Source organism: Mustela nivalis, assembly GCF_964662115.1.
Source record: "Mustela nivalis genome assembly, chromosome: 2".
Taxonomy (NCBI): domain Eukaryota; kingdom Metazoa; phylum Chordata; class Mammalia; order Carnivora; family Mustelidae; genus Mustela; species Mustela nivalis.
The window spans coordinates 134,435,806-134,461,999 of NC_139021.1; the positions used below are offsets into that span (position 1 = coordinate 134,435,806).

Here is a 26,194-nt window from a genome sequence, read left to right on the forward strand (position 1 = left end):
AACTTCCTCCAAGCACGTTTCCCCATCTCTTTGGAATTTATTGACTTTATAATCTTGTATTCCTCGAGTTTTCTGCACCTTCCTTAAGAACCATGAATCAGTCTGATAAAATGCTTGGGTTCATGTGTTAATGGAAAGACCCAAAAGAAATGGCTGGTCAACCAGAATTACTATTCTTCCTTCCCATGTAACCAAGTTACATGTTAATAACAACATCCAGGTTTTAATAATCAGTATCTCCTGTAATCTACCCTCCACACACATAGAAATTCCTTTACAATGTAAGTCAAATCATCTCATTCTCCTGCTCAAATTCTTCTGTCACATCCCAACCCTCCCAGAGTAAAAACCAAAGGATTACAATGGCTCGATAAGAATTGTAAGACTTGTGAAGCCCTATGTGATCTGATAATTGGCTACACTTTGACCTCATCTCTGATTATCATGCTTTGTCCTAGGCTTTCCTCAGACCTGCCAGTTACTCTTCCTCCCCAGGACATTTGCATCTGCTGATTTTCTCCTGTCTACGAATCTCTTCACATAGATTTCCATTTGGTTTCCTTCCTCAACTCTTTCACTGTCTTTGCTCAAATATCACCTTTACAATAAGGCTGGCCACTGTATATAAAATAGCAAAATCCTCCCTCCTCTTATCTTGCTTTATTTTTCTCCTCAGCACTTATAACCAAACACATTGTATATTTACTTGTTTTTTTCTTTAGAATGTAAGTTGCACAAAAACAGAAATTTTCCATTTTTCACCCCTGCTGTATCTGGTGCCTATTAACAGTCCCAGGTTGGTATTTATTAAATACATGTTGAATGAAGGTCCTTCAAAACTGTCTTTTCCTACAAGCAAGCAACTTTAAAGCAAGAAAAGAGCAGAACCAAAGCAGTTTTGCTAGACTGCTTTCGGTGCTATGGAATACTGCCCTGGTTGATCAAGGGATGCATTCTGACATAAGCTCACACGCCTTTAGACATAGTCATGTCCTTTACAATTGGCAGATTTCATGAAATGTTAGAACTAGTTCTAAAGTGGGCAGAGACAGAAAGTTCGAAAGTTAGCTTAGTTCCTGCCCCAACACTCCTTTCCTTCCCCACAAAATATGTCTTTTGTGTACTAGGATGGGTTTAATGACTATCTTTTTGTTATTGAAAAGTGAATCTACTGCTTCTCCAAAGACAAGGTTGGTATTTTTTCTGGTAATGGATTTAGAAGATCTTAGATCTTGCTTTTGACATTCACTGTTAACTTTGCTGTTTTAGTGGATTTTAACATGCCTCTGGATTAAACTACAATTCCCAGGGTGCCTCTCTAGGTGAATTCTGGGAAGTGTGGCAAAAGAACGCTTACAACCACGGTTAACCTTGGAAGACTTAACAGCTAGCATGAAAACAGAACTACATTTCCCAGAGTGCATCAATAGGGTATTCTGGGAAGTGCGGCAGAGGGCCCTAAGCGGGAAAGCCCTACTTCCCAGGAGCCTTGCTAGTTCCCTGGTTTCTGCTGATTCCTGAGGCCTAGGAAGGCACCCTCCCCCAAATTCAGAGTGAGTACAGCGGAACAGAAAACTGTTGAGTTTCTAAGCAAAGGAGGGAGTTTATGGGAAGGCATAATCAAAACTTGAAAAAAAGCTCTTGGTCACAGCATTTTGTGATTTTTAGCTTAGTCTTTTCCTTATTGCAGGAACCAGGGAATGGCCAGTTTTGCATCGTAACTTATAGAACCATCCTTTTAACTAAAGATAAAGCTAATATTCTAACTAAAGCTAGTATTTTTCTGGTACTTTCTTGGAGAGTCATTTAAAAACGGAACTTGCTTACCTTTTTGCCTTGTGCCTGCATTATTTTTTAATTAAGGGAGGAAACATTTTTAGAAAGCAAACCATAAAGCTACTTAAGGAGACCTTGAAATCTGTGTCCTTTGGCTCCTCAGTTTTGCATATTTCCTCATTCCTCTGAGGTCCACAGTAATGAATAAATAGACAGACTGAAAAGGGCTCTCTCAAACTCTACCAAACTTCTTGGTAGAATAACCACAGAGATTCGAGATGGACCATTTCTTCATGCTGTAGTACTTTACAAAGTAATCTTTCTTCTTAAAATGAACAGGATAAAAAATGTAGGAATTATGTATTACAGGGGCTTGAGAGATACTGTTAATCTTAACAACCTTGCCTCTTTATCAAATAATTTTTGGTAAAAACAATATTATCTTTCATCTTTATCAGTCCTTGTACTTTTTTTTTTTTTTTAAGATTTTTATTTATTTATTTGACAGAAATCACAGGTAGGCAGAGAGGTAGGCAGAGAGAGGCGGAAACAGTTTCCCTGGCGAGCAAAGAGCCCGATGTGGGGCTCGATCTCAGGACACTGGGTTCATGACCTGAGCCGAAGGCAGAGGCTTTAACCCACTGAGCCATCCAGGTGCCCCGTCCTTGTACTTTTAAAGACATAAATCATAAATGAATGTTGAAAAATGCTTTCCCATGTATTTCTCATCAAAACATGAGTTTTGGAGCCAGATAGCCCTGGGCTTGAAACTGCTGCTGTCTAAACTGTGATTTCAGATTAGTTCAACCTTTATCTTCCTCACTTGTAAAATGGGATAAATTCGTTCATTCATTCATTCATTCACCCATCTATCTATATTATGTTTTACATTGTGATAGAAACAGTGCTGGGTGCTATAGAAAGGGGAAGATACCACCCCTTAAGGATTTTACAGTCCAACAGATCTGAGAATTAGGTAGAAACCTGACATGGTTGTAATACACTTCAGATCCATTTTCTCTCCTTCCCTCCCCTATGAGAAGTGAGACAGAAAGGAAGCTCCAAGGAGTTAGGTGACAGCTCCAGATCACAAATTCAGTCAGTGGGAGAATAAAAGTCCAGAGTCTCTTCAGTGCTTACTTCCCTGTTCCTTCCTCGGTTTGGAGATAGGCACAGACTGTAAAACAGAAGGCAAGCCTGAGCTTGTCATCTAATGTAAAATAACAGTGCTAGTATTTTCTTCCAAAACTTATTTCATGAATAGTGAACTTTTATCCCCAGCATGCCATCAGGAATAAAATACCATAATAGTTGCCAATTCAAACAAAAACAGTTCTGTTTGTAATGTGGAGGATCATGGCAGGTTTACCAGTTGTTTTCCAGCAAGTTTACTGAAAGTGAGCTCTTGAGCCAATACACTTTAAATAAAACATCACACTGAAGACCTCCAGGAGAGTAAAAAATCACAAACCATTTAGAAAAAAGTAACACATTTTCCCTGCATTAAATTTCTATAATAATAAATAGCGTGGAGTTTTAAGAAATTATATTTTCATTCTACAAGTCGGTTCACATATCCTCATTGTTAAAAGACCTCTTTTTTCTTTTTTCTTTTTTTTTTTTTTGGACTGAGGTACACAAAGAAATGCAACACATATATCAGTTGGTTCCTGTACTGTGTTTCTGTGATCCTGTTATGGAAAATGCTGAAAATGTACTATAATATTCTAAAAACCTAGAATGGTCAAAACCACAGTAAATAAATGAGCACAGGGCATCAAACAGTTTGCAAAAGGGAAACCAGAACTATTAAATCTCAAACACTTTTAATCTCGGTAGTTATTACAAAAATATAAAATGAAAGGTTTTTGTTTTTTTTTAAAGCCAAACACTACTGAATCTTGTAAATGCAGCAATGTGTAGAAAGAGCCATATGATTTTAAACTAAATTTTGTCCCAGTAATTCTACTTTGGGAAACTTAAAAGAAGTAGCCTGAAAATATCAGCACATAGGTACTTAGTGGTATCTTATTTCTGGTAATTTAAAATCAGAGCAACCTAAATGTCTAAAATCAGGGGAATGTTTAGCCAAATAAGGATGAGTCTACCTGAATGTATTATTTTGCAGCTAAAAATATTTTATAGCTTATACAAAAACAGAAAACTGCTTGTGATGTGTTTCGTGAAAGCACGTTGACAAAAGTGTGTCCTCTAATTACAAATATGTAGAAGTTGTACATGTTAGGGGGCACCTGGGTGGCTCAGTGGGTTAAAGCTGCCTTCCGCTCAGGTCATGATCCCAGGGTCCTGGGATCGAGCCCCACATCAGGCTCACTGCTCAACAGGGAGCCTGCTTCCCTCCCTCTCTCTCTGCCAGCCTCTCTGCCACTTGTGATCTCTGTCAAATAAATGGATAAAATCTTAAAAAAAAAATCATACATATAAAAAAGATTAGAAAATATATGTTATATTTATGTGGTCATATTATGGACAGTCTCACAATTTGTCTTCTAGATGTCCTGTAATGTAATTATGTTAATTTTGTAATTCAAATTATATATTTCAAAGAGAAATATATACAGTTAAATATAAATAAATATATACAGTTAAAGCTGATTTTTAAGAAAATCACTTTCTCCTCTTTTACTTTTCAATAAGCTCTATAGTTTTTATGTAAGATGTGTATAAAGATATACAAGGGACCATTTAGAAAAGGAATTCGACTTGATTTTTTTTTTAAGATTTTATTTATTTATTTGACAGACAGAGATCAGAAGTAGGCAGAGAGGCAGGCTGAGAGATTTGTTCAGCAGGCTCCCTGCTGAACAGCGGGCCTGATGCAGGGCTCAATCCTAGGACCCTGGGATCATGACCTAAACCGAAGGCAGAGGCTTTAACCCACTGAGCCACCCAGGTGCTTTAGACTTAATTTTTATCTACTAGGCTTATGACTGTACCAATGAAGATACAATTCTCAGTTGAAATAAGTGGTTTTCCTCTTTTTTTTTTAATAATTTTTTTATTTTTTATAAACATATATTTTTATCCCCAGGGGTACAGGTCTGTGAATCGCCAGATTTACACACTTCACAGCACTCATCAAAGCACATACCCTCCCCAATGTCCATAACCCCACCCCCCTTCTCCCAACCCCCCTCCCCCCAGCAACCCTCAGTTTGTTTTGTGAGATTTTAAGAGTCACTTATGGTTTGTCTCCCTCCCAATCCCATCTTGTTTCATTGATTCTTCTCCTACCCACTTAAACCCCCATGTTGCATCACCACTTCTTCATATCAGGGAGATCATATGATAGTTGTCTTTCTCTGCTTGACTTATTTCGCTGAGCATGATACGCTCTAGTTCCATCCATGTTGTCGCAAATGGCAAGATTTCATTTCTTTTGATGGCTGCGTAGTATTCCATTGTGTATATATACCACATCATCTTTTTTTTTTTTTTTTTAAGATTTTATTTATTTATCAGAGAGAGAGAGAGAGCGAGCACAGGCAGACAGAGGCAGAGGGAGAAGCAGGCTCCCTGCCAAGCAAGGAGCCCGATGCGGGACTCGATCCCAGGACGCTGGGATCATGACCTGAGCCGAAGGCAGCTGCTTAACCAACTGAGCCACCCGGGCGTCCCTACCACATCATCTTTATCCATTCGTCTGTTGATGGACATCTAGGTTCTTTCCATAGTTTGGCTATTGTGGACATTGCTGCTATAAACATTCGGGTGCACGTGCCCCTTTGGAACACTACGTTTGTATCTTTAGGGTAAATACCCAGTAGTGCAATTGCTGGGTCATAGGGCAGTTCTATTTTCAACATTTTGAGGAACCTCCATGCTGTTTTCCAGAGTGGTTGCACCAGCTTGCATTCCCACCAACAGTGTAGGAGGGTTCCCCTTTCTCCGCATCCTCGCCAGCATCTGTCATTTCCTGACTTGTTGATTTTAGCCATTCTGACTGGTGTGAGGTGATATCTCATTATGGTTTTGATTTGTATTTCCCTGATGCCGAGTGACATGGAGCACTTTTTCATGTGTCTGTTGGCCATCTGGATGTCTTCTTTGGAGAAATGTCTGTTCATGTCCTCTGCCCATTTCTTGATTGGATTATTTGTTCTTTGGAGTGGTTTTCCTCTTGATTGTTAATGTTTTTTCAAAGTTACATTAAGAACTTCACTTTGTTTTTTACAAGCTGTGACCACTATCCCATGAGTCAGCAGGCCATGATAATCCACAACTGGCTAAGGTTAATTTAGTAACAAACTAGACAAAACATCAGGCAGCCAAGGACAGTGGGCCACATAGTTGGTAGTTAATAGTGCCACCAAATAGCTCTTGGCTCTCAGGATTCAAGGAACTAACAAAAAGAATTACTTTTGGCTCCCTGGGACTGTTAACGATTTAGTATGTGTACTTCTAGTCACTTTAAAAATAGAAATAAATATATATTTATGTTTACTGATATGTATGTGTCCTTTTGTTTTTCTTTTCTTTTATTTTCTTTTTTTTTTTAGAGAAGGAGAGAAGGGGCAGGCAGGGACAGAGGGAGAGGGAGAGAGAGAATCTTAAGCAGACTGCATGCCCAGTACAGAGACCAACACAGGGCTCAATCCCACAACCCTCAGATCATGACCTGAGCCAAAATCAAGAGTTGGTTGCTTAACCAACAAAGCCACCCAGGCACCCCTATGTCCTTTCCTTTATAAATTAATTATATGGTAGTAAACCAAATATTACTTGCTTTTCTTACTTAAACATATATTGTGGAATATCTTTCCCTGTTACTGTATATGAATGTTTCCACTGTTATCTTGTATTTATTTATTTTAAAGATTTTACTTATTTGAGAGAGGTGGGGGGGAGAGGGAGAGGGAAAGAGAAAATCCCAAGCAGACTCCTTGCTGATGTGTGGCTTGATCCCAGGACTCTGAGAACATGACCTGAGCCAAAACCAAGAGTCAGATGCTTAACTGACTGAGCCACCCAGGCACCCCTCTTCTATTTATTTTTAAGAGCTGTATATTATTCCCCTTCATCATACTTCTTGTTAATGTTCCTATACCTATCCTTTTCTTCACAAGATAATTTCATAGAAGTGGAATTGCTAGGTGAAAGGATGTTTATTTACCATGTTGATACATATTCCCAGCCCCCCCCCCCCAATACTGTATCAGTTTACATTCTCAGAGTTTGTACACGAGACATATACGTAGGACATATCTATGTACAAGAAATGTAAATGTATTTCTTCCAGTATATCACACAAGTCTTTAGGTTATTAAACTAGGAATTATGCTTTTTAATACTCTTCTAGAATGGTTTTTAACCCACATATCACATGTTGCCTTCTGGGAAAGCTGTTTGTCTTCTCTCTCCTATTAGAGACCCTTGATAGCAGGTTTTCCATCCAGTACATTTCTGTGTTCCTTAAAGGATCTTGCATAAAGTCAGTTTTCAATAAATACTTTTTGTTGAATGTTGTTTGCTAAATATATTTTACCCTTGGCTAGGACACTGATTGTAGCCAAAACTGTCCAAGGATTAGTCATCAGTGATTCATAATTACGCAACCAAGAAGTAAGCCTAAACTTTAGATGTTTAGTGTCAAAGCTTCCTCCCTTGGGTACAGTTAAAAGGGTGGCTGGTTATTTGTACTGATTTTTTCATTTCAGTGGAACTTCTTGAATTTATTGCCAATGGGGGAATAAAATAGTTATTGATAAACAATTTAAAAGAAATCATCTTGGGGTGCCTGGATGGCTCAGTGGATTAAGCCTCTGCCTTTGGCTCGGGTCATGATCTCGGGGTCCTGGGATTGAGCCCCGCATCAGGCTCTCTGCTCAGCAGGGAGCCTGCATCTCCCTCTTTCTGCCTACTTGTGATCTATGACAAATAAATAAATACAATCTTTAAAAAAAAATAACAGGAATCACCTTCTACAGAATGGATTCATAAGATAAAGAATTTTTTTTCTCTCACAATGAGACACACAAAATAGAAAATATCTTGGATTCATTTAGATTTGCATAGCTGCCTTTTGAAATATTTTCTTAATGGCCATGATTTTTATATTTTTCTTGCCTATAGGATTCCTCTTACTTCATTCTCAGAGGGACTTTGGCTTTCATATATTCTGAGAAACTTACTTCAGTTACTTGGAGACATTCCCCGTCTTACCTGGTCTTAGATAGAGTAATGCTAGCTGCTATAACAAACTTCAAAAGTTCACTTGTTTAATATGACTGAAGTTTATTTCTCACTGATAAATCGTCCAAAGTGTGTGTGTGTGAGTACTTTAGTTGGAAGGTGGCTTTTCTCCATGTTGTGATTCAAGGATCCAGGTTTCTCCATCTAATGGTTCTGCCATTCCAGAGTCTTACAAGCAGGAGGAGGAAAGGGGATGATGGCATACCCACTTCTTTTATTATTATTTTTAAATTTTTACTTAAAGATTTATTTACTTTAGAGAATGTGCACACACACCAAGGTGGGGGGAAGGGCAGAGAGAGAGGGAGAGAATCTCAAGAAGACTCCAGTTGAAGACAGAGCCTGGTATGGGGCTTGATCTCACCACCCTGAGATCAGGACCTGAGATGAAACAAAGAGTTTGATGCTCAACTGACTGCGCCACCTGGGAGCCTCTAGGCATACCCACTTCTTAACTGCTTCATCCTAGAAGAGATATACATTACTTACACTCACATTGCATTGTTAAGACCTACTTTTGGCACTGCTTAGATATAAAGAGAGAAATGTACATTGTGGCTTAGCAGCTACCTTTCAGCAATAATTCTTAGGAGGAAGAATGTATTTTTTGTAGATAGCAGAGTCTCCACCTATTAGGTAGGCGGAACAGGTTGCAATTTTTTTTTAAAGATTTTATTTATTTCTTTGGCAGAGACAGATCACAAGTAGGCAGAGAGGCAGGCAGAGAGAGAGGAGGAAGCAGGCTCCCTGCTGAGCAGAGAGCCTGATGCGGGGCTCCATCCCAGGACCCTGAGATCATGACCTGAGCCGAAGGCAGAGGTTTTATCCCACTGAGCCACCCAGGTGCCCCCAGGTTGCAGTTTTGTAGATTAGAAAAGGGGTACTGAAAAGTTGAAATCCCACAGCTAGTTAGTGGAATAAATGCAATTTAGAAGCCAGATCACCTGACTCCTATTCAGTTTCTTTCCTCAATATTAAAAAGTAATCCTATCCTGGCTGAAAGTATAACCATCTTGGTGATTCATTACTTTAATTGCACACTATGACTTTTTTTTCTTTTAACTTCTCTTTTCTCTAAGGACCTGACAATGTCCCTGTATTGTGGAATTGCTTGCAGGAGAAAATCTTTTTGGTACTTTAGGCTGCTGTCAACTTATGTTGCTAAGACCCGGTGAGTTGTGACCAAACTGAGCTCTGATTATTCTCTTTTTGGCCCATTAAATTATAAAATATAAATATCTCAAAATCCTATATTGAGGATGAAGGATACATGATTAAGATTTACATATAAGGACAGTCATTACAAATTATTTATAATTGGAAACATTCTAAATTTCCAGTAATAACTAAAATATCTGACATATTTAAATATTAAGTTCTATTAAGATAAGAACTTTGTCTTTCCCACTCTGGTACCCCTCTGCATATGGGTACCCCTCTGGTACCCATGTATAAAACAATACCACGTGCATAGTAGGCACTAAAGGACTACTGAATGGATGAATGACCAAGAAGGGAGAAATTAATTAAACGACGGTACACCCCTATGATGGAATTAAAAACTATACTGAATAGTAATAGTTCATGAAGCTTCCTGAAAATAAGGTAGATAATTCTAATTACTTCAGCCCTCACCCTCTAAGAAAGAACTAAACTACCAGTTAAAGGTAGACTAGGAGAAAAACCAAAACCAAAAACCCTACTCCAGTACAGGAAGATGGTAAAGGACTTCTTTGTCACAGCCTGGGAAATTTGAAATCTGTGAATTTGAAATCACTAGCTATTCTCATGGTTTTGGGGGTTTAAATTTGCACCATCTGTGTTATGCCACCCAAACCCCAACCTAAGAAAAGAATGTAAGTAGTAGTTGTAGACTTCTAAGACCGCTGGGCACCTTGTAGAAGCAAAGGTGAAACTCCTTTGAAGAAATGCGCTCATAACCAGGGCCTCCTACTGGAAAAGCTCTGCCAAACGTGAGTGCCCAGTCCAGAATTTAAAGGCACATAAGCACAGAACGATACATGAACAAAAGTGAGAAAAGGAAATTGTGGTACTTATATTATTGTAGGTTATTTGCTGTTCTCAGGCTGAGACTCCGAGAACAATTACTGAATTACTGTATAGTTATTGAATGGTCTAAAACTGACTGTATTAAAGTGATTTTAAAATTAGTAAAAAAATCACGAGAATGAAATCCTGTCAATAAAGAACATGGCATGAAAAGAATGTTAAAGAAAAAAGGCTACAAGTAGGTATGATCCTGAATATACCTATCTATGTGCAGGTACACACAATAAATTGTTTAAAGAATTCCCAGGTGTAAACAGTGATCATCTCTGAATGGTGAGATTCTTGATGATTTCCCTTTTTTGAACAAATTGCTAACTGTATTTTCTGATTTTAATGGGATGACTTTTGATTTTTATAAATAGGAAAATAAGCTTTTGTCCAATAATCTTAGTGTTGTTTCCATACTATTATAACTAAAGGGGGAAAAGGAATTTTTAAAATTAGTGTTCCTGATCAAGAAGGAAAATGTAAGGAACTTTTGGGATCTCAGTTCCAGTTCCAGTGAGGCCCCAGATTTAAGACCTTAACCTGAGTGTTTTTGTAGGTGTTTTGCTTTTTAGAGTCATTAGGGTAAAGCGCAGGTTGTATGACTCTTACTGTTCTTTTAGGAAGGCAGCTTTGTTTGTTCTATAGTTTATATTTGGTAACTTCTGAGTGGCACAAGTCTCTCCTTCAACATGCATTAAGTCTTTGCCCCAGGAAGTGACAGTCTCTTATAATAAGTTTAAAAATACCATTGAGTATTAAAATCTCAGGTTTCTTTGGTCTTGTGTTTATAAAGAGCTCATTGTAACCCCTTTTATCATACAGTCAAAAATAGGTTCCTAAACATGTCGCTGGGACACATTTATCATTTTCCTTTGTAGTTTTATGTTGAGCTAACTCTGTTAGTGTTACAAAATCTCCCAGATCCTACAGGAAATATCTATAAACTGCATTACCTACTTCAGTGACAAAATCTGCCATAAATCTGAGTCTGTTTGGGGCTTTTAATTGGCAAAAATGGTTATCCCTAAGGGTCCAGAAGGAGAATCTTTATTATAGTACCCCCGAATCATGTGGAGCCTGACTTGATTTTCAAGGCTCTTGAAGGGATAAACTTAGGTAATCTTTAATGAAGGTGCTTGAAAAGCTTAGATCTGGAACCAGTACTATTTCTTCTAGAGAAGCTAATGATAGGATGTTATCTTTTCTACATTTGTATTTTGGCCATTGAAGATATTACACTTATTAAATAAGTGTAGGTCAAGTATAGGCTTCATTTTCCCACCAGTGGTCTCTTTGATAGAGATAAGGAGCTAATGGTGTCCACCTGGGGGACTAGGTGTTGGAAGCAGGAATGCACTGAAGATAATGCCTGCTCTTTATCATCCCTAGATTGAAAGAGAGTTAAAACTGAAAGTATGGTGTTGGCTCTTCCATCTATAATAATAAAGTCTGCACTCATCCCTAGCTATTCTGTGGTTGATATTTTATCGCTGTACTTGTTTTCCTTTCACTTCACTGCATATAAATTCTTGCCTCACAGCGTAATATTGGCAAAGTACCCTGAGGTTCAATTCAGTAAATATTTATTACTCTTGAAATTCAATTCAATAAATATTTATTGAACTGAGCCATTCGATATCTAATTACTGGAGATAAAGAACTAAGGCTGACCCTGCCCTTAAGGAGATCATAGTCTTTCAGGGGAAAGAGCAATTTAGGATATAAATAAAAGGAAATAACTGTGATAGGAGAGGGATGCAAGAACCGAATTCTGAAAGATGAATGCTATGCAAGTAACTAAGTGTGGTTTAATAATGCTTTATTTCCAAAATACAGGTATTTATTTGAGCTGAAGGAAGATGATGATGCATGTAAAAAAGCCCAGCAGACAGGAGCATTTTACCTCTTTCATAGCCTGGCTCCTTTGCTTCAGAAATCTGGACACCAGTACCAGGCTCCCCGGCATAGCCTACTAGGTAAGCCCAAAGAGGACCAATAGAGTAGACCAGCCTGTGGCCATTAAGCAGAATTTCATCCATATCAAACCCCTGAGAAGGCTTCTTCCATTTTAGAGTCCAGATTTTTCAAGTTACTTCTACCAATTAATTATTTAGTGTATAAACCTGAGTTGTCCATATATTATTTAGTGACGGTATGAACCACTATTGGCTTCAACTAAGGGTCAGTGAATCTGCTGTCCAAATTGGAACCCACTGCTGGTTTTGTAAATATTGGAACACAGCCTTGCTCATTCATTTACGTATTGTCTATGGCTGTTTTCGAACTACAGTGGCAGAACAGAGTGGTTGTGACAGAGAGCCACATGGCTCACAAAACCCAAAATATTTGCCCAGCCCTGCTTAAACCAGTGATTTTTAGCCTCCATGGAAGTGCATACTGTTCTACTATTTAAGATTTGCATCATAACTTCATTTCTTTTAGAAGGATCAAAAGTAAAAGTGACTTAAAATTAATTTGAGAACTTGGGAACTCTGTTAGGGTATGTAAATAAAGATAAGGCACTGGGATTTAGCATTCAAGGTACTAACTTTCAGTATTATATGATGTCAATATACACTGACTGACTTCTAAATACAAAGCCAGTGAATTTCTTCGATGGGCCAGATGTTGAATGCTTGGATAGGTAGTTTCTAGCAGTGCAGAAGTATATCAGGATGCCAATAGAAAGCAATGATATGTTGTATTATGAACAAATAAATACGTCCTTCATGCACAAGAGGTTATATTTTCTCCCTATACAGCACTTGTCTTACACAGACTTGGATCTTGGATGAATAGTCTACCCTAGGCCACACATGCAGCGTAATCTAAATTATATGTAACTGATTTGGTCTCTAGCATTTTAAGCATGACACTTTTTTTTCAGCACTGTAATACATTAGCTTATCATGTATCTTTTGAACTAGGGATAGCCTCCTTTCATGATACAACCATAGATTACAGTGGTACACAGCAAGAATTCTTTTAGTCTAGGGCGCCTGGGTGGCTCAGTGGGTTAAGCTGCTGCCTTCGGCTCAGGTCATGATCTCAGGGTCCTGGGATCAAGTCCCACATTGGGCTCTCTGCTCAGCAGGAAGTCTGCTTCCCTTCCTCTCTCTCTGCCTGCCTCTCTGCCTACTTGTGATCTCTGTCAAATAAATAAAAATCTTAAAAAAAAAAAAAGAATTCTTTTAGTCTAAACACTTTAGGTTGCTGATGGGAAGATGGAGGTCTAGAGAGACTAAGTGATTAGGCCAAGATTACATAGCTAATCAGCTGCAGGACAGTGGCTAGAAGCAGGTATACCTATTCAAGCTAAAGTGGATGATTTCCTAGAAGGTTAATATGGCTATGGTGATGTAGTGAAAACCTCTGTTTTCTTCCCATTTCCTTTTGCTTCTTAAGAGTTGGAAAGGCTCCTGGCAAAGTTTGGACAGGACCCACAAAGAATAGAAGACTCTGTGCTGATTGGATGCTCTGACCAGCATGAAGCATGGTTTGCTCTGGATCTAGGTCTGACCAGCTCCTCTTCCCAAAATGGTATAGAACATTATTTCTAATGAGTACTTCCCAGTGGTGCTCAGACTTTGGGATCTCATGTAATAGTAAAACTTAAAAGAAAATTTTGTGAATACCAAAGATTATCAACCTTGATTTTTTTTTAAATTTAGGATATAAAAAAGTATGACCCATCTACTATCATCATTTATAAGATAAGGAACATTTTAATATTTTCTAAGCTAGGTAGTAGCTACACAGATGTTTATTATTTTATTCTCTGTACCTTTATACATTTTATATTTCTTAACTCTTTCATGACATCATTCTTATCTCAGGTGAATTAACATGTTACCATGCTCAGGGTCTTCAGACCTGCCTTTGGGAACCAGTTTGGTATAAGGTTCGTGGTTCCAACTAGGCTTTCCTTCTCTCCTGGGTCTAGTTGTAAATGTAATGATGCTGTTATGCAGTGCAGATAGGAGCTTAGAGGTACCATTTTACCTCTTTTCCAGGGATAGTGTGTGGTTAGTGCAAATATTCTTATTACTCTGAAGAGGATCTTGAGAAATACTATGCTCTGATGTTTCTCAGATTTGCCTGAATATAAGAAATCACCCAGTGCTTACTAAAAAATAAAGATTTCTGGGCCTCACTCACCTGCTGTTCAGAATCCCCAGGCTGGGGCTTGAGAACCTGTATATTTTTTGTTTTCCTTAGTTGAGTATTATTAGGTGAGTTTGGGAAACACTTGAGGGGGGGCCCCAAGGCAAAGTTCAGTGTTTGTTTCATTTCATCCTCTGTTCTCATTTTCTAGCTGCCTTACAGAAACCAGAAATGGAGACAGAGCTCAAGGGCTCTTTCACTGAGCTGACGAAGGCTCTCTTTCAGCTGAACACAAAGGATGCCTCCTTGCTGACCATGGTAGATTCTGACTTCTTAGTTCTATAGGGAATTTAGTAAAGCAGTGTTTTGGGGTGAATACATGCATGTATGCAAAGGCTAGAATGACATCTGGTTTCCTCTTGAGCAGGTAGATCACAGTCCTTCCTATAAACCTTGGCAGAGGACAATGTGCTGTAGAGAGATTGCTTATTCTCCTTTCTTTTGCCCTTATTTTTCACAGGACCATTTTCTCCCAAGGACATGCAGATCTATCAGCCTCATGATATTTTTAGTGACCCATAGCATAACATACATCATTATGTTATTCCTATGAGAAATTACTTTAGACTTCATTTGTTAAAGTGCTTTTGGTTGTTCATTTAACTTAAAAAGACATCTCTAAGCATTTTTTTCTTAAAAGATTTTATTTATTTGACAGAGATCACAAGTAGGCAGAGAGGTAGGCAGAGAGAGAGAGGAAGGGAAGCAGGCTCCCTGCTGAGCAGAGTGCCCGATGTGGGGCTTGATCCCAGGACCCTGAGATTAAGACCTGAGCCGAAGGCAGAGGCTTAACCCACTGAGCCACCCAGGCGCTCCATCTCTAAGCATTTTTATTTGCAAAAAAATCCCACCTTTACTGGGGAGGAGTACCTGATGGGGCATTACACTGGAAATATTGAAAATATCTTATTTTTAAGTTGGGTCCTAAGTACATGGGACATTCATTTATAATAGTTTATATATTATATGTATTTTAAATGAATCATACTTTCTCTTATTCATATTTCAGATGCTAGAGGAATGTGTCCAGATAGTTTCCTTTTTTAAAAGTTCAAACAGTTGATACCCATTTAAAGTAGGTGAGCTGGAAAGGGATTGGCATTTCCCTTTGAATTGCTCTAAATACTAGGCCCAGCCCTATTACAGATAAGCTTCACATTCTCTCCAAATGAAATCAGCCTATCTTTGTATTCCTAGGCTCAGGCTCTTCTCCGTTGGCATGATGCTCATCAGTTCTGTAGCAGAAGTGGGCAGCCCACCAAGAAGAATATGGCTGGCAGCAAGCGTGTGTGCCCTTCCAATAAGATCATCTATTATCCACAAGTAAGCACTACTTTAAAAGGGCCGTAATCCAAGAAGACTGTGTGCTACCTTGTCCTAGGGATAGAAAACTATACAGTTAAAAGGCTTTCCTTAGTTATCCATTCCTTCATCCCATTAACAGGCCCAAAACCCTAATGTCGTGTCTAAGTTTCCATTCCCTTTTCCTAGATGGCTCCTGTGGTGATCACTCTAGTGTCAGATGGAACTCGATGCCTGCTTGCTCGCCAGAGTTCCTTTCCCAAGGGAATGTATTCTGCTTTGGCAGGTTTTTGTGACATAGGTAAGAAGTTTAGGGCATGTGCAGATGACTGGAGGACACGAAAGCTTAACAGTAGTAGGTATTTCTTTATCTTGTTGCTGCTGTTCTGGAGTCTCAAGCACACTGTTTCCTGACAAGTCAAAAAACTGCCTTCTGGCATTGTAACTGTCCAGTATGAGACAAGTTTTCAAACATATGGCATACCTGAAAGAATTATACAGTTACTCTCCCATACACTTACCACCTACATCCTACACTTGTTTTCTTCATTTACTTTATCACATATCTATCCATCCCTCAATCTGTTGTATTCTTTGATTCATAGTTGGCAGACATTAGTACACTTCTCCCTAAATATTTCAGCATGCACCTTATTTATCAGAATTCAATAGATATTTATAGGTTTTTTTTTTTCTCAGTCTACTGGGGTAAAATTTGCAAAAGGTGAAACAAGGCATTAGAATTTTGTTAAAGCTGAGGTCAGCGGTAGCCTCTCTAATTGTCACTCTTATTTTGCAGTCTAAGTAAGTAAGTAACTAGTATAAGTATTGTAGTTCAGCACCCAACTCCAGATTTGAGTCCTGTTGTTGTAGAGACTCAGGGATTTAGGGCTCTCCCCAAGAATAATTCATTGAAACTCTGGAGCCAGTTTCGGGCTCCTTTCAAGTTGGGCATTTGCATCACCCTTCCCGCTGCAGGGCTGTCCTGAATTAATCTGAGTGCTTATAGGTGAAAGTCTGGAAGAGGCTGTCCGGAGAGAAGTTGCAGAAGAGGTGGGATTGGAGGTGGAAAGACTGCAGTACTCTGCATCCCAGCACTGGCCCTTTCCTAATAGCTCACTCATGATTGCTTGTCATGCAACTGTGAAACCAGGGCAGACAGAGGTAAGTTCTCATGCTTCCCTCATGCTGTGGTATTTCCTTTGCTTCACACACGTTGGCCAGTAGGCACCTGTCTAGTCCGGCATTGTCTACGTTATTCAAAGATGTGTAATGTAGGATTTGTTCCCTTAAGGAGTTTGCAATCTTATAAAGGAAACAATCTCCATGCAAATTCAGAGCAGCCACACAATTAACATTCTTTTTTGTATGTATCTCAGTTACGTGACAATTTATTTTTCAGCAGGACTTAGCAGAGCATCTTACAAAGAGTAGGCACACAATAAATATATCAAATTAAATGACTGATTTCAGGGTTGGTCTTATTGTTCAAGTCTCTTAGGAGGTTGGGGACCAGTTATACAAAATCAAAGGAACTTCTGGGTGAAAGGGATTTAGATGTTGTCTCACCCAACCTCATCTTGCTCTTCTGCAGCATCCCTGAGAGAAGGCATTGTGGTCCTTACTTGCCACAACTTGTGTTTTGGTTTGCATAGAATTAATAATATCTCATCTGTCTCAGCTTCCTGTGGATACAATGTGCCTTTGATAATCATTAATTATCCCTTATCCTTTAGAGAGGAGTAATTTTATGTTTTTCTTTAAATTGAAAGTTAAAGTTAAAAGGCACTTTTTTTCTTTTACACTATTTAAAAAATATATTTAACTCTCTCCTTTTAGTTATGCCTCTTCTGCTTCTGTGCAGTATCTAAAACTAATCATCTCCCAGTCTGTAGATCCGAGGCCCTGCTTAGTTCTGGGAACAATTTCTCACCTTTGGCGAGAGTATTCTAAATTTTGTAGCTCCTAACCTTACATTCTGTTTTCCTTTATGTCTTTTAGATCCAGGTGAACTTGAAAGAACTAGAGGCAGCTGGCTGGTTCAGTCATGATGAGGTGGCCACAGCCCTGAGGAAAAAGAGTCCATATACTCAGCAACAGGACGGGACATTCTGGTTGCCCCCCAAGTTAGCCATTGCCCACCAACTGATTAAGGAGTGGGTGGAAAAGCCGTCCTGCTCTACCCTGCCTGCTTAGCCCAGACTGAGCCACCTAGATCCCTTCTCAGTATCCTGGAAGGTCATAAGAGAGATCAGTTGATAAAAGGGGAGGTAACCAAAGGCTATCTCCAACTTCATACTAAGACAGAGTGGGAGGTGACCAGGATGCCTCTAATAGCAGTGTTAAGGAAGTTCTTATTCATAGGCAATCAAAATGCCAAACTGATGTCAAAATCAGAGGGAAGTCTGAAGCATTAGTTTGAAAGTAGGCCCCTGTGCATCCCTTTCAGCTGAGGTCTTGGAAGCAAACACCTTTCGGCATGTATCTCATTAATGCTGGGTTTACACTAACTGCCAAAATGTGCCTGGTATAATTTTAATGTTAACTTAGTAGTGAAGACATACAGCAAATCTCAACCCACTACTGAGTTACTTTTCATCCTCACAGAATTAGGAAAAATTGAACAATATACATTTAAAAACTCATGTACAGGTAGTTACTATGTACATGGTATTTAAATAAAAGTCATATTTCTTTAAGTCATCTGAAGGGATGAAGAAAGTGGGAGCCAAGGTCTTCCTCAGAGTACTCAGTAATAAATCAGATGCAGTGATGTTTTGCTGAGGCAACTGCATCCCAGTGGGGCTTAAGATAACTAAGTCTTTTGCCATTACTTGGACAGCTTATGACCCAAAGAAAAGATGATCACTTTGCCATGTCTGATTTCCTAAATATAAAATGGTTACTGTCATTTGCATACTGTTAAGTGTTACAACTTCAGCTAAGGGATTAGTGAGGGTGAACCATTTCTTGTTTTATGGGATAAACTAAATTTAGGATTACTCATCATTCATATATGTCATTCTGTACCTTGTCATAGGGGAAAATTTATCTGGAGGAAATAAAATAAATTTCCACACCCTGGTTCAGATGTGCATTTTTGCCTTATGAAGTGAGGAAATAGTAGAAAGTGAGAATCTGGGGCAGAGGGTGAGGAGGGAGAAAAGGAATCTATTTGTATGATAAATACTGAAGTCCAGGTTCCAAGTGTGGAACAACTGAAGTGATGGGCAGAGGAAATACTGTTAGGTCTGTTTGAAAGCAGGACTGAGTGGGAAAGATTTATATCTTCAGACAATTTCAGGTACTAATTTGTGATAAGAGACAAAAGTGCCAGAGATCCCAAGATTATTCATACATTAAAGTCTACAGGACTAAGCAAGAGATTCTAGAACTAGACAAGATGAAGTGCTGACTTTCTCTTTGATCCCAAAAGGTCACTGCTTTTGCCATTGCCGGCAAATCATCAGTGCTTTGGGGAACTCAAAGTGCCTTCATCAGGAAATGTTGAGGGATAGTATGTGATGGGACTTGATTGTCCTCTTAGGTTGGCAGCTTGCCCTGACCTGAACTGAACCAGCATGTAGAAGGGAAAAGCGCTCTCAAAAGAGAGGTCCTGAGATTTCTTCATATCTTGCGGTTAGAAGAAAACAGTTCAGGGTCCATGTGTATAAACATCTCCCAATCTTGTCTGTCTCTGGGGGTATGTTTGTGAGCACATGTGTACACATCCCCAATCTGAAAATACTGATAGAAAGGGGAGTGTGCAGGATTCCTGGTTATGAGTGTCTCAAACTTACCATGGAGTAACTGTTTGCTTTTGGATTAACGTGTTGTTTTGGAAAAGATGAGAGAGGCTCATAGAAGAGCTATGACATTGAACTTTGTTTCCTGGCAGTGAGTCGAAAGAGGGCTTTGCTTCTTAGAACTCCAAGGATATCTGAAAGTTGAGGCAAAAGAGGGCAGGCTTGGGGTACTGAGAATGACAGATAAATAAAAGGATCTTTGGTACAGGGCCTATTTGGCTGGACAATATTCATGTGGCAATGAGTGATGAAGGTGCTAAGGATAAAAAGGGCCACTCAGTCCACGAAGGAGGAGAGCACAAAAGGTAAAATATTAGAACAAATGTATTTATCACTGGAGTGAATCTGGCTCAAGGTCATTTCTGGTAACGAATAAAAAAGCAACTCATTCATTTCTCATTTTTGCCTATGACCCTCCTTTCTCTTCCTTTAATCCTCAATAAAGATAAACTTAATGTTCTAAACACAGACTGTATAAATCTCTTGGGCTGTCCAGGGGCTTGATTTTTCTCTCTTCTACTGACTTCAAAACCTTGTATATACCTCAGCTGAGATCACAAAGACTTATGCAGAGTGGACATTTGGGGTTCACAGAGAAGTTAGCCTGTGAAACTTGTATTAAAGAAACATTTTAACTAAATGAGTCATCTAAACTAGACATGAGCACAGTTGAGACTCAGTATTTATTTAAGAAGAAAAAAAGAGAGGCTAGGTGTGCTGGCTAATCTTGCATCGGCTTACTTGTGGGCCTGTGATCAGTGTTATCAGGCAGCTGTACGCCCATGCTTTGTAAAAGGTTCGACGCAGGTCCTGCCAGTCCAGCTTGGGAACTATAGGATTCCAGTATATTTGAAACCAGGTTCAGGTCTACATCCACTGGTGTCATAATAGATCCTCCTGCACCAGAATCTTCCTCATCTGAATTATTATTGGTAGTCTGGGATAGAGGTTCCTTATTTATGGAGAGAAAACAAAATCATGGGATAATAGGCCATTAGATTAGATGGTAGTTACAATAAAACCCAAGCAACAATGTAAAACTGAATTCTAAATTAAAAAGGAAATTTCTCATCCTTAATAATAGAAAATAAAAATGAGGTCTAATAAACTTAACAATTTAATATACATATTAGAATTTGGTTCCAAAGATTTTTAACACACTTCTTTCTAGGAAAAGTTTCTATAAATTGGATTTCTGCCGTGTTTTAAAATAGCCCAAGGGAGATAACCAAGGCTAAGGAGACATAGCTTGCCTAAGAGTTTTTTGTTTTTTGGTTTTTTTGACAGACAGAGATCACAAATAGGCAGAGAGGCAGACAGAGGGTGGGGTGGGGGGAGGTGTGGAAGCAGGCTCCCCGCTGAGCAAAGAGCCTGATGTGGGGGTCGATCCCAGGACCTTGGGATCATGATCTGAGCTGAAGGCAGAGGCTTTAGCCCACTGAGAAACCCAGGTGCCCCTTGCCTAAGAGTTTTAAAAGAGATAGGCAAATATGAACATTAAGAAAAAAAAAAAAGAATCTGGGATGCCTGGGTGGCTCATTTGGTTGAGCAACTGCCTTCAACTCAGGTCATGATCCTGGAGTCCTGAGATCAAGGCCTGCATCAGGCTCCCTGAGCAGCGGGGAGTCTGCATCTCCTTCTGACCCTCCCCTTCTCGTGCTGTTTCTCTCTCTTTCAAATAAATAAATAAATCTTTTTTAAAATAAATAAATAAATAAAAGAGAAGCTAATTTTTTCTCTAAATGAAAGAAACTAATTTCCTTTTTTTCCCCAATGAAAAAACTTCAAGTAAAAACCTGTGGACTCAAACCACCAAGAATCTGAATTGTTACTTGAACCTCTGTGGTTTCACAGGGTGGGGAAAGAATGTGAAAGACTGTAGCTTGATTTATAGGCCTTAGTATCTTTGCTATTCCAAGTGCACCCCAGGAATCAGCAATATGCTGATTATATGCCTGTTAGACATGTAAGATCTCAGGCTTACCCCTAGACCAACTTAACCCGAATCTGCATTTTATTTCCTACACTTTAATTTTTTTATTTTATTTTATTTTATTTAAAGATTTTTTAAAAATTTACTTATTTGACATTTAGAGATCACAAGTAGGCAGAGAGGCAGAGAGAGAGAGGAGGAAGCAGGCTTCCTGCTGAGCAGAGAGCCCGACGCAGGACTCGATCCCAGGACACTGGGATCATGACCTGAGCCGAAGGCAGAGGCCTTAACCCACTGAGCCCCTCAGGTGGCCCTTAATTTCTTTTTTACTTCACTTTTACTTAGATCTTTAGATGGCTCATATACATATTAATATTTTAGAAACACTGCTTTAGATAAATCTTAAAGATATGGTTTCTTGGTTTCTATTAGGTTTGGGCAATATTTAAAGTGATTATTGTTTAAATGTGGTTTAGATGATGAAAGCAAGGTGAGTCTACGGCCATACCACCCTGAACGCGCCCGATCTCGGAAGCTAAGCAGGGTCGGGCCTGGTTAGTACTTGGATGGGAAAGCAAGGTGAATAACACTCATTAAGGGCCTTAATATGGATTTCACTGTTGGCTTATTTAGTTCTCAAATTAATTCTACAATTTAAGGATTACTGGTTAATGGATATATATTCAGAGTGGAGGCTGAGCTGGACTTCAAACCCTAATCCCTAAGACTCCAGGGTCCACTCTCTTACATAATGTCTCTTAGGTCCAGGTTAGACACTGCTGGTATAAAAACTAGGATTAAAAAAATAAGTGGAAGGGGCGCCTGGGTGGCTCAGTGGGTTAAAGCCTCTGCCTTCGGCTCAGGTCATGATCCCAGGGTCCTGGGATTGAGCCCCGCATCGGGCTCTCTGCTCAGCAGGGAGCCTGCTTCCTCCTCTCTCTCTGCCTGCCTCTCTGCCTACTTGTGATCTGTCAAGTAAATAAATAAAATCTTTAAAAAAAAAAATGAGTGGAAGGTGAATTCTTAAATTGGTCCTAAATTAAGAAAATAACTTGGATTTATTTAAGATCCTTTCTGTTTATTTTTATTTTATTTTTAAAGATTTTATTTATTTATTTGATAGGCAGAGATCTCAAGTAGACAGAGAGAGGAGAAGCAGGCTCCCTGCTGAGCAGAGATCTCAATGCGGGGCTCGATCCCAGGACTCTGTGATCATGACCTGAGCCGAAGGCAGAGGCTTTAACCCACTGAGCCATCCAGGTGCCCCTTGTTTTTATTTTTTTAAAAGACTTTATTTACTTATTTGACAGAGATCACAAGTAGGCAGAGAGGCAGGCAGAGAGAAAGACAGGGAAGCAGCCTCCCTGCCGAGCAGAGAGCCCGATGTGGGGCTCGATCCCAGACCCTGAGATCACGACCTGAGCTGAAGGCAGAGGCTTAACCCACTGAGCCACCCAGGTACCCTCCTTTCTTTTTTTAAAGTCTGTGTAAGGTGTTAGTAGTAGAATGTAACCACAAACCAGTCTGACCACACAGTATGAGTTTTTTTTTAAATCATTAATGGATAACATAGAATAAGTAATATAATAAGCTTATATTTGGGAGAAAGAAGTTAATAATCCTTCATCCTATTAGGGAAACATTAGCAATCTTATATTCTTATTTATTTCAAATTAAAAAATCAAATTCATCACCAATAAGAGGATAAAAATAAAAAAAAAAAAACCTAAGATAAAATACAGTTTCAGTTCTCCTTCATAATACTAAGATATTCAGATAGGGGAAGAGGTTAAACACTCACGTACCATTTGCTTCTGGGTGGTGAAACTTTTGCCGATACTGGTATGTGCCAATTCCTGGTCCATCTGGGCCATGTATGACTTGAGATTATTAAGAGTTCCTTTCACAGATGCATCCTCCTCTGTCTCCTGTGTTTTAAGATCCAAGTCATCATCACTGTCTAAATATTCAAAGTCTTCCTCATCCAGATCATCGGAATCTGATTCATGAGAACTTGGCCCTACACAGACCCCAACACAGAAAGAGCAAATGGTAATTTTTTCATCAGTGATTATATCTCTCAAAGAGTTAAATATTATCTGCAGAAAAGGACCAATATACAGAGATAAATTACTTCATAAAACTCTTTTCTGGAAAATGGTACTGTGGGTAGATATTTGCAGAAAGGTACACAGGCTCAGATGAAAAATATAGCTTTATTTTTTATTATGAATTTGATTACTAAAATTTTTTACTTAAAAAACTTAAAAGCTACAGAATACATGAATATATTTTGATATAAATATCCAAGCCATATGGAGTTGTTATTGTCTCACTTCTCACTCTCTTCCCAGAGTTAAGCATCTTTTAATAGTTTGGTGGGTACCCAGCCTTTATGTAGTTCTGTACATACATATAAAAACATAAGGGTGTATATATATGTATATACACACACACACACCGAACCATGTTTGCTTTTCCACTTAGTTATATGTCATGCAAGTCCTTCTTTGTGAAAACATATAGATGGACCTCATTCTTTCCTAAGATTGTGTAATATTTCATAATACAGTTGTACTATTATTTATTTTAAAAAGATTTTATTTATTTATTTGACAGAGATCACAAGAAGGCAGAGAAGCAGGCAGAGAGAGAGGGAGGTGGGGGAAGCAGGCTCCCTGCTGAGCAGAGAGCCCGATGCAGGGCTCGATCCCAGGACCCTGGGATCATGACCAAAGCCCAAGGAAGAGGCTTAACACACTGAGCCACCCAGGCGCCCCCTATAATTTATTTAACCATTTCCTTCTTCATGGATATTTAGGATGTTCTACTTTTTTCTACTACAACGCTATAATCACCATTTTAGCACATATGTGTCTTTTTCATAGAGAAAAATTCCTGGAAGCAAAATAACTAAGTCAAAGGTTATAAACTTTCTAGAGTTCCAAACTGTCTTGTGAAAGACATCTTACACTTCCACGCTCACAGTTTGATAGTACCCATTTCTTCAACCCTTTGAGAAAACTGGGTATTGTCAATCTTTGGCAATATGATAGGCAAAAAAACAAGTTCTTATTTTGTATTGTACATTTACTTACTAGAAACAGTTAAGTATTTTCAAATATTTATTTGTCTATATTTCTTCCTCAAGGCATTGCCTGTTTATATCCTTTGTTGATTTTTAAAATTGGGCTATTTGTCTTTGTATTATTAGTGTTAAGTACCGTACGTCTAAAAGAGAAAAAACAGTGTAACATGGAAGCCAAGGTGAAACCATCTCTAGCCAAATAGCATTCATTCATTCAACAAATACTCAATGAGCAGCTACTATGTTAGGCACTGAGCTAAATATCCTCTACAAAATCATTCAACTGCACAGAAGTTCATGGTTGAAAGCAATTCAAAATAATCAAGAGAAAGCAAATACTTTGATTTCCAAGAGACCCAATGCTCTAGTACTCTAGCAACAGCCTTGATACTTACAGTTTCAAAATGAAAATAAACATCACACTGTAACTTACCTAAAATCTTGTCAAAATAATTTAAAAAAGAGTCTGCATCAAAAGTGATTGGAGCCTCAGAAGGTTCTCTGTAAAGATTAAAGAAGAAAGACCATTTATCTTGAACACAACTCTCTGGAACTTTCTTTTTTAAAGCAGTGCCATTCTTAGGGAAACTACTAGAGATATGATCTCAAAATAAGTGCAGCAAGAAAAACTGTAGTTTAAATGGTCTTGCAGGGCAAAAGAAATGGGAAAGACTGATGAAATAAGAGTAAAGGGTGCTTGGGTGGCTCAGTTGGGTAAGCATCTGCCTTTGGCTTAGGTCATGATCCCAGGGTCCTGGGATCAGGTCCCTCATCTGGCTCCATGATCAGCAGGGAGTCTCCTTCTCCCTCTGCCTCTCCCTCACCTCTTGTGCTCACAATCTGCCCCTCTCTTGCAAAAATAAATAAAATCTTAAAAAAAAAAAAAAAAGAAACAAAAGTAAAAATTTCACTTTGTTTATGCACATTTAGCTTATGCTGATTTAGACCTACCTACCCTGCACCTCCCACAAGACAGACAGATAGATAGATAGATAGATAGAATTAGCAGAAGAAATCACATCTCTGAGTTAATTTAAAAATAAAGTCTGTTTCTTTAGGAACTACACTTTTAAAAAAGTTAAGAACATACTTTTTCTTATCTCTGCTTTCTTTCTCTCTTCTTTTTTTTTCAAGCTAGCTCTATGCTCAGGGTGGAGCCCAACATGGGGCTTGAACTCATAATCCTGAAATCAAGACCTAAGCTGAGATGAAGAGTCAGAGGCTTAGCTGAGTGAGCCACCCAGGCACCTCCACATCCCCTTATTTTTGCTTTTTTTCTTTCTTTCTTTTTTTTTTTTTTAAAGATTGTATTTATTTATTTGACAGAGAGAGACACAGTGAGAGAGGGAACATAAGCAGGGGGAGTGGAAGAGGGAGAAACAGGCTTCTCGCAGAGCAGGAAGCTCAATCCCAGGACCCTGGGATCATGACTTGAGCCAAAGGCAGACACTTAATGACTGAGCCACCCAGGCGCTCCTTATCTCTGCTTTCTTAAAAAGAGAACACTGAACATGAATTTCAATCTTCTCATGAACATCATCTCAAGAGCATCAACACGAATAAAGATATATTTGCTGTACAACTGGCAATTCCAAATACCTTACTTTCCTATTACTTGCCAAATGTAACTTCCCATTTCTTCTGTTATTATTTCTTCCTTTGATAAACTCTTTTAACCCCCTCTTTTGAATGTGAAGCTTCCCATCGGCTTGGGGGTGGCAGACTGATTGGAAGTATGGGTTTGCTGAGAGCTAGATGTTAAGAGACCATAAAGTTCTGAGTAAAAGTTTAAAGAATAAAATACTCAATTTCCTTGCACAGCTCTGTGATGGACATTTTTAGATCTGTTGAGTA

At 38.8% G+C, this 26,194-nt stretch overlaps 2 protein-coding genes across 8 annotated transcripts in view; one reads left to right on the forward strand and one right to left on the reverse strand.

The window, feature by feature from the left end:
- The first annotated feature begins 1,463 nt into the window (after nucleotides 1-1,463).
- On the forward strand, nucleotides 1,464-18,597 carry NUDT13 (nudix hydrolase 13). Of its 5 annotated transcripts, XM_082716064.1 has the most exons (9): nucleotides 1,464-1,553; nucleotides 9,069-9,160; nucleotides 11,884-12,023; nucleotides 13,453-13,587; nucleotides 14,363-14,469; nucleotides 15,409-15,534; nucleotides 15,703-15,814; nucleotides 16,523-16,677; nucleotides 17,515-18,597. In XM_082716064.1, the coding sequence occupies exons 2-9, from the start codon at nucleotides 9,078-9,080 to the stop codon at nucleotides 17,707-17,709; spliced, it is 1,053 nt and encodes a 350-aa protein (XP_082572190.1). In that variant the 5' UTR covers nucleotides 1,464-1,553; nucleotides 9,069-9,077; the 3' UTR covers nucleotides 17,710-18,597. The 5 variants fall into 5 exon arrangements, with proteins under 5 accessions (XP_082572190.1, XP_082572191.1, XP_082572194.1 ...); XM_082716065.1 differs by lacking the exon at nucleotides 15,703-15,814; XM_082716066.1 differs by lacking the exons at nucleotides 1,464-1,553; nucleotides 9,069-9,160 and adding an exon at nucleotides 10,258-10,332.
- The window catches only part of ECD (ecdysoneless cell cycle regulator), a 33,756-nt gene continuing 24,435 nt past the window's right edge, over nucleotides 16,874-26,194 (reverse strand). For 2 of the 3 annotated variants that reach the window (XM_082715754.1, XM_082715753.1), the window contains exons 12-14: nucleotides 24,774-24,841; nucleotides 23,058-23,272; nucleotides 19,984-20,271 (exon numbers count right to left, since the gene is read on the reverse strand). In XM_082715754.1, coding sequence (XP_082571880.1) covers nucleotides 20,041-20,271; nucleotides 23,058-23,272; nucleotides 24,774-24,841 — 514 coding nt within the window. In that variant the 3' untranslated portion in view covers nucleotides 19,984-20,040. Of the gene's footprint in view, nucleotides 19,863-19,983; nucleotides 20,272-23,057; nucleotides 23,273-24,773; nucleotides 24,842-26,194 lie in introns of those variants that run through there. The other variant, XM_082715755.1, reaches the window with a different exon arrangement.

What these genes read in the sequence shown, in the direction of transcription:
- NUDT13 (XM_082716064.1), top strand. Translation starts at nt 9,078, where the DNA reads ATGTCCCTGTATTGTGGAATTGCTTGCAGGAGAAAATCTTTTTGGTAC. An exon ending in TCCCCGGCATAGCCTACTAG is followed by an intron (nt 12,024 to 13,452) that starts GTAAGCCCAAAG and finishes TTGCTTCTTAAG; the next exon opens with AGTTGGAAAGGCTCCTGGCA. An exon ending in AGATCATCTATTATCCACAA is followed by an intron (nt 15,535 to 15,702) that starts GTAAGCACTACT and finishes CCCTTTTCCTAG; the next exon opens with ATGGCTCCTGTGGTGATCAC.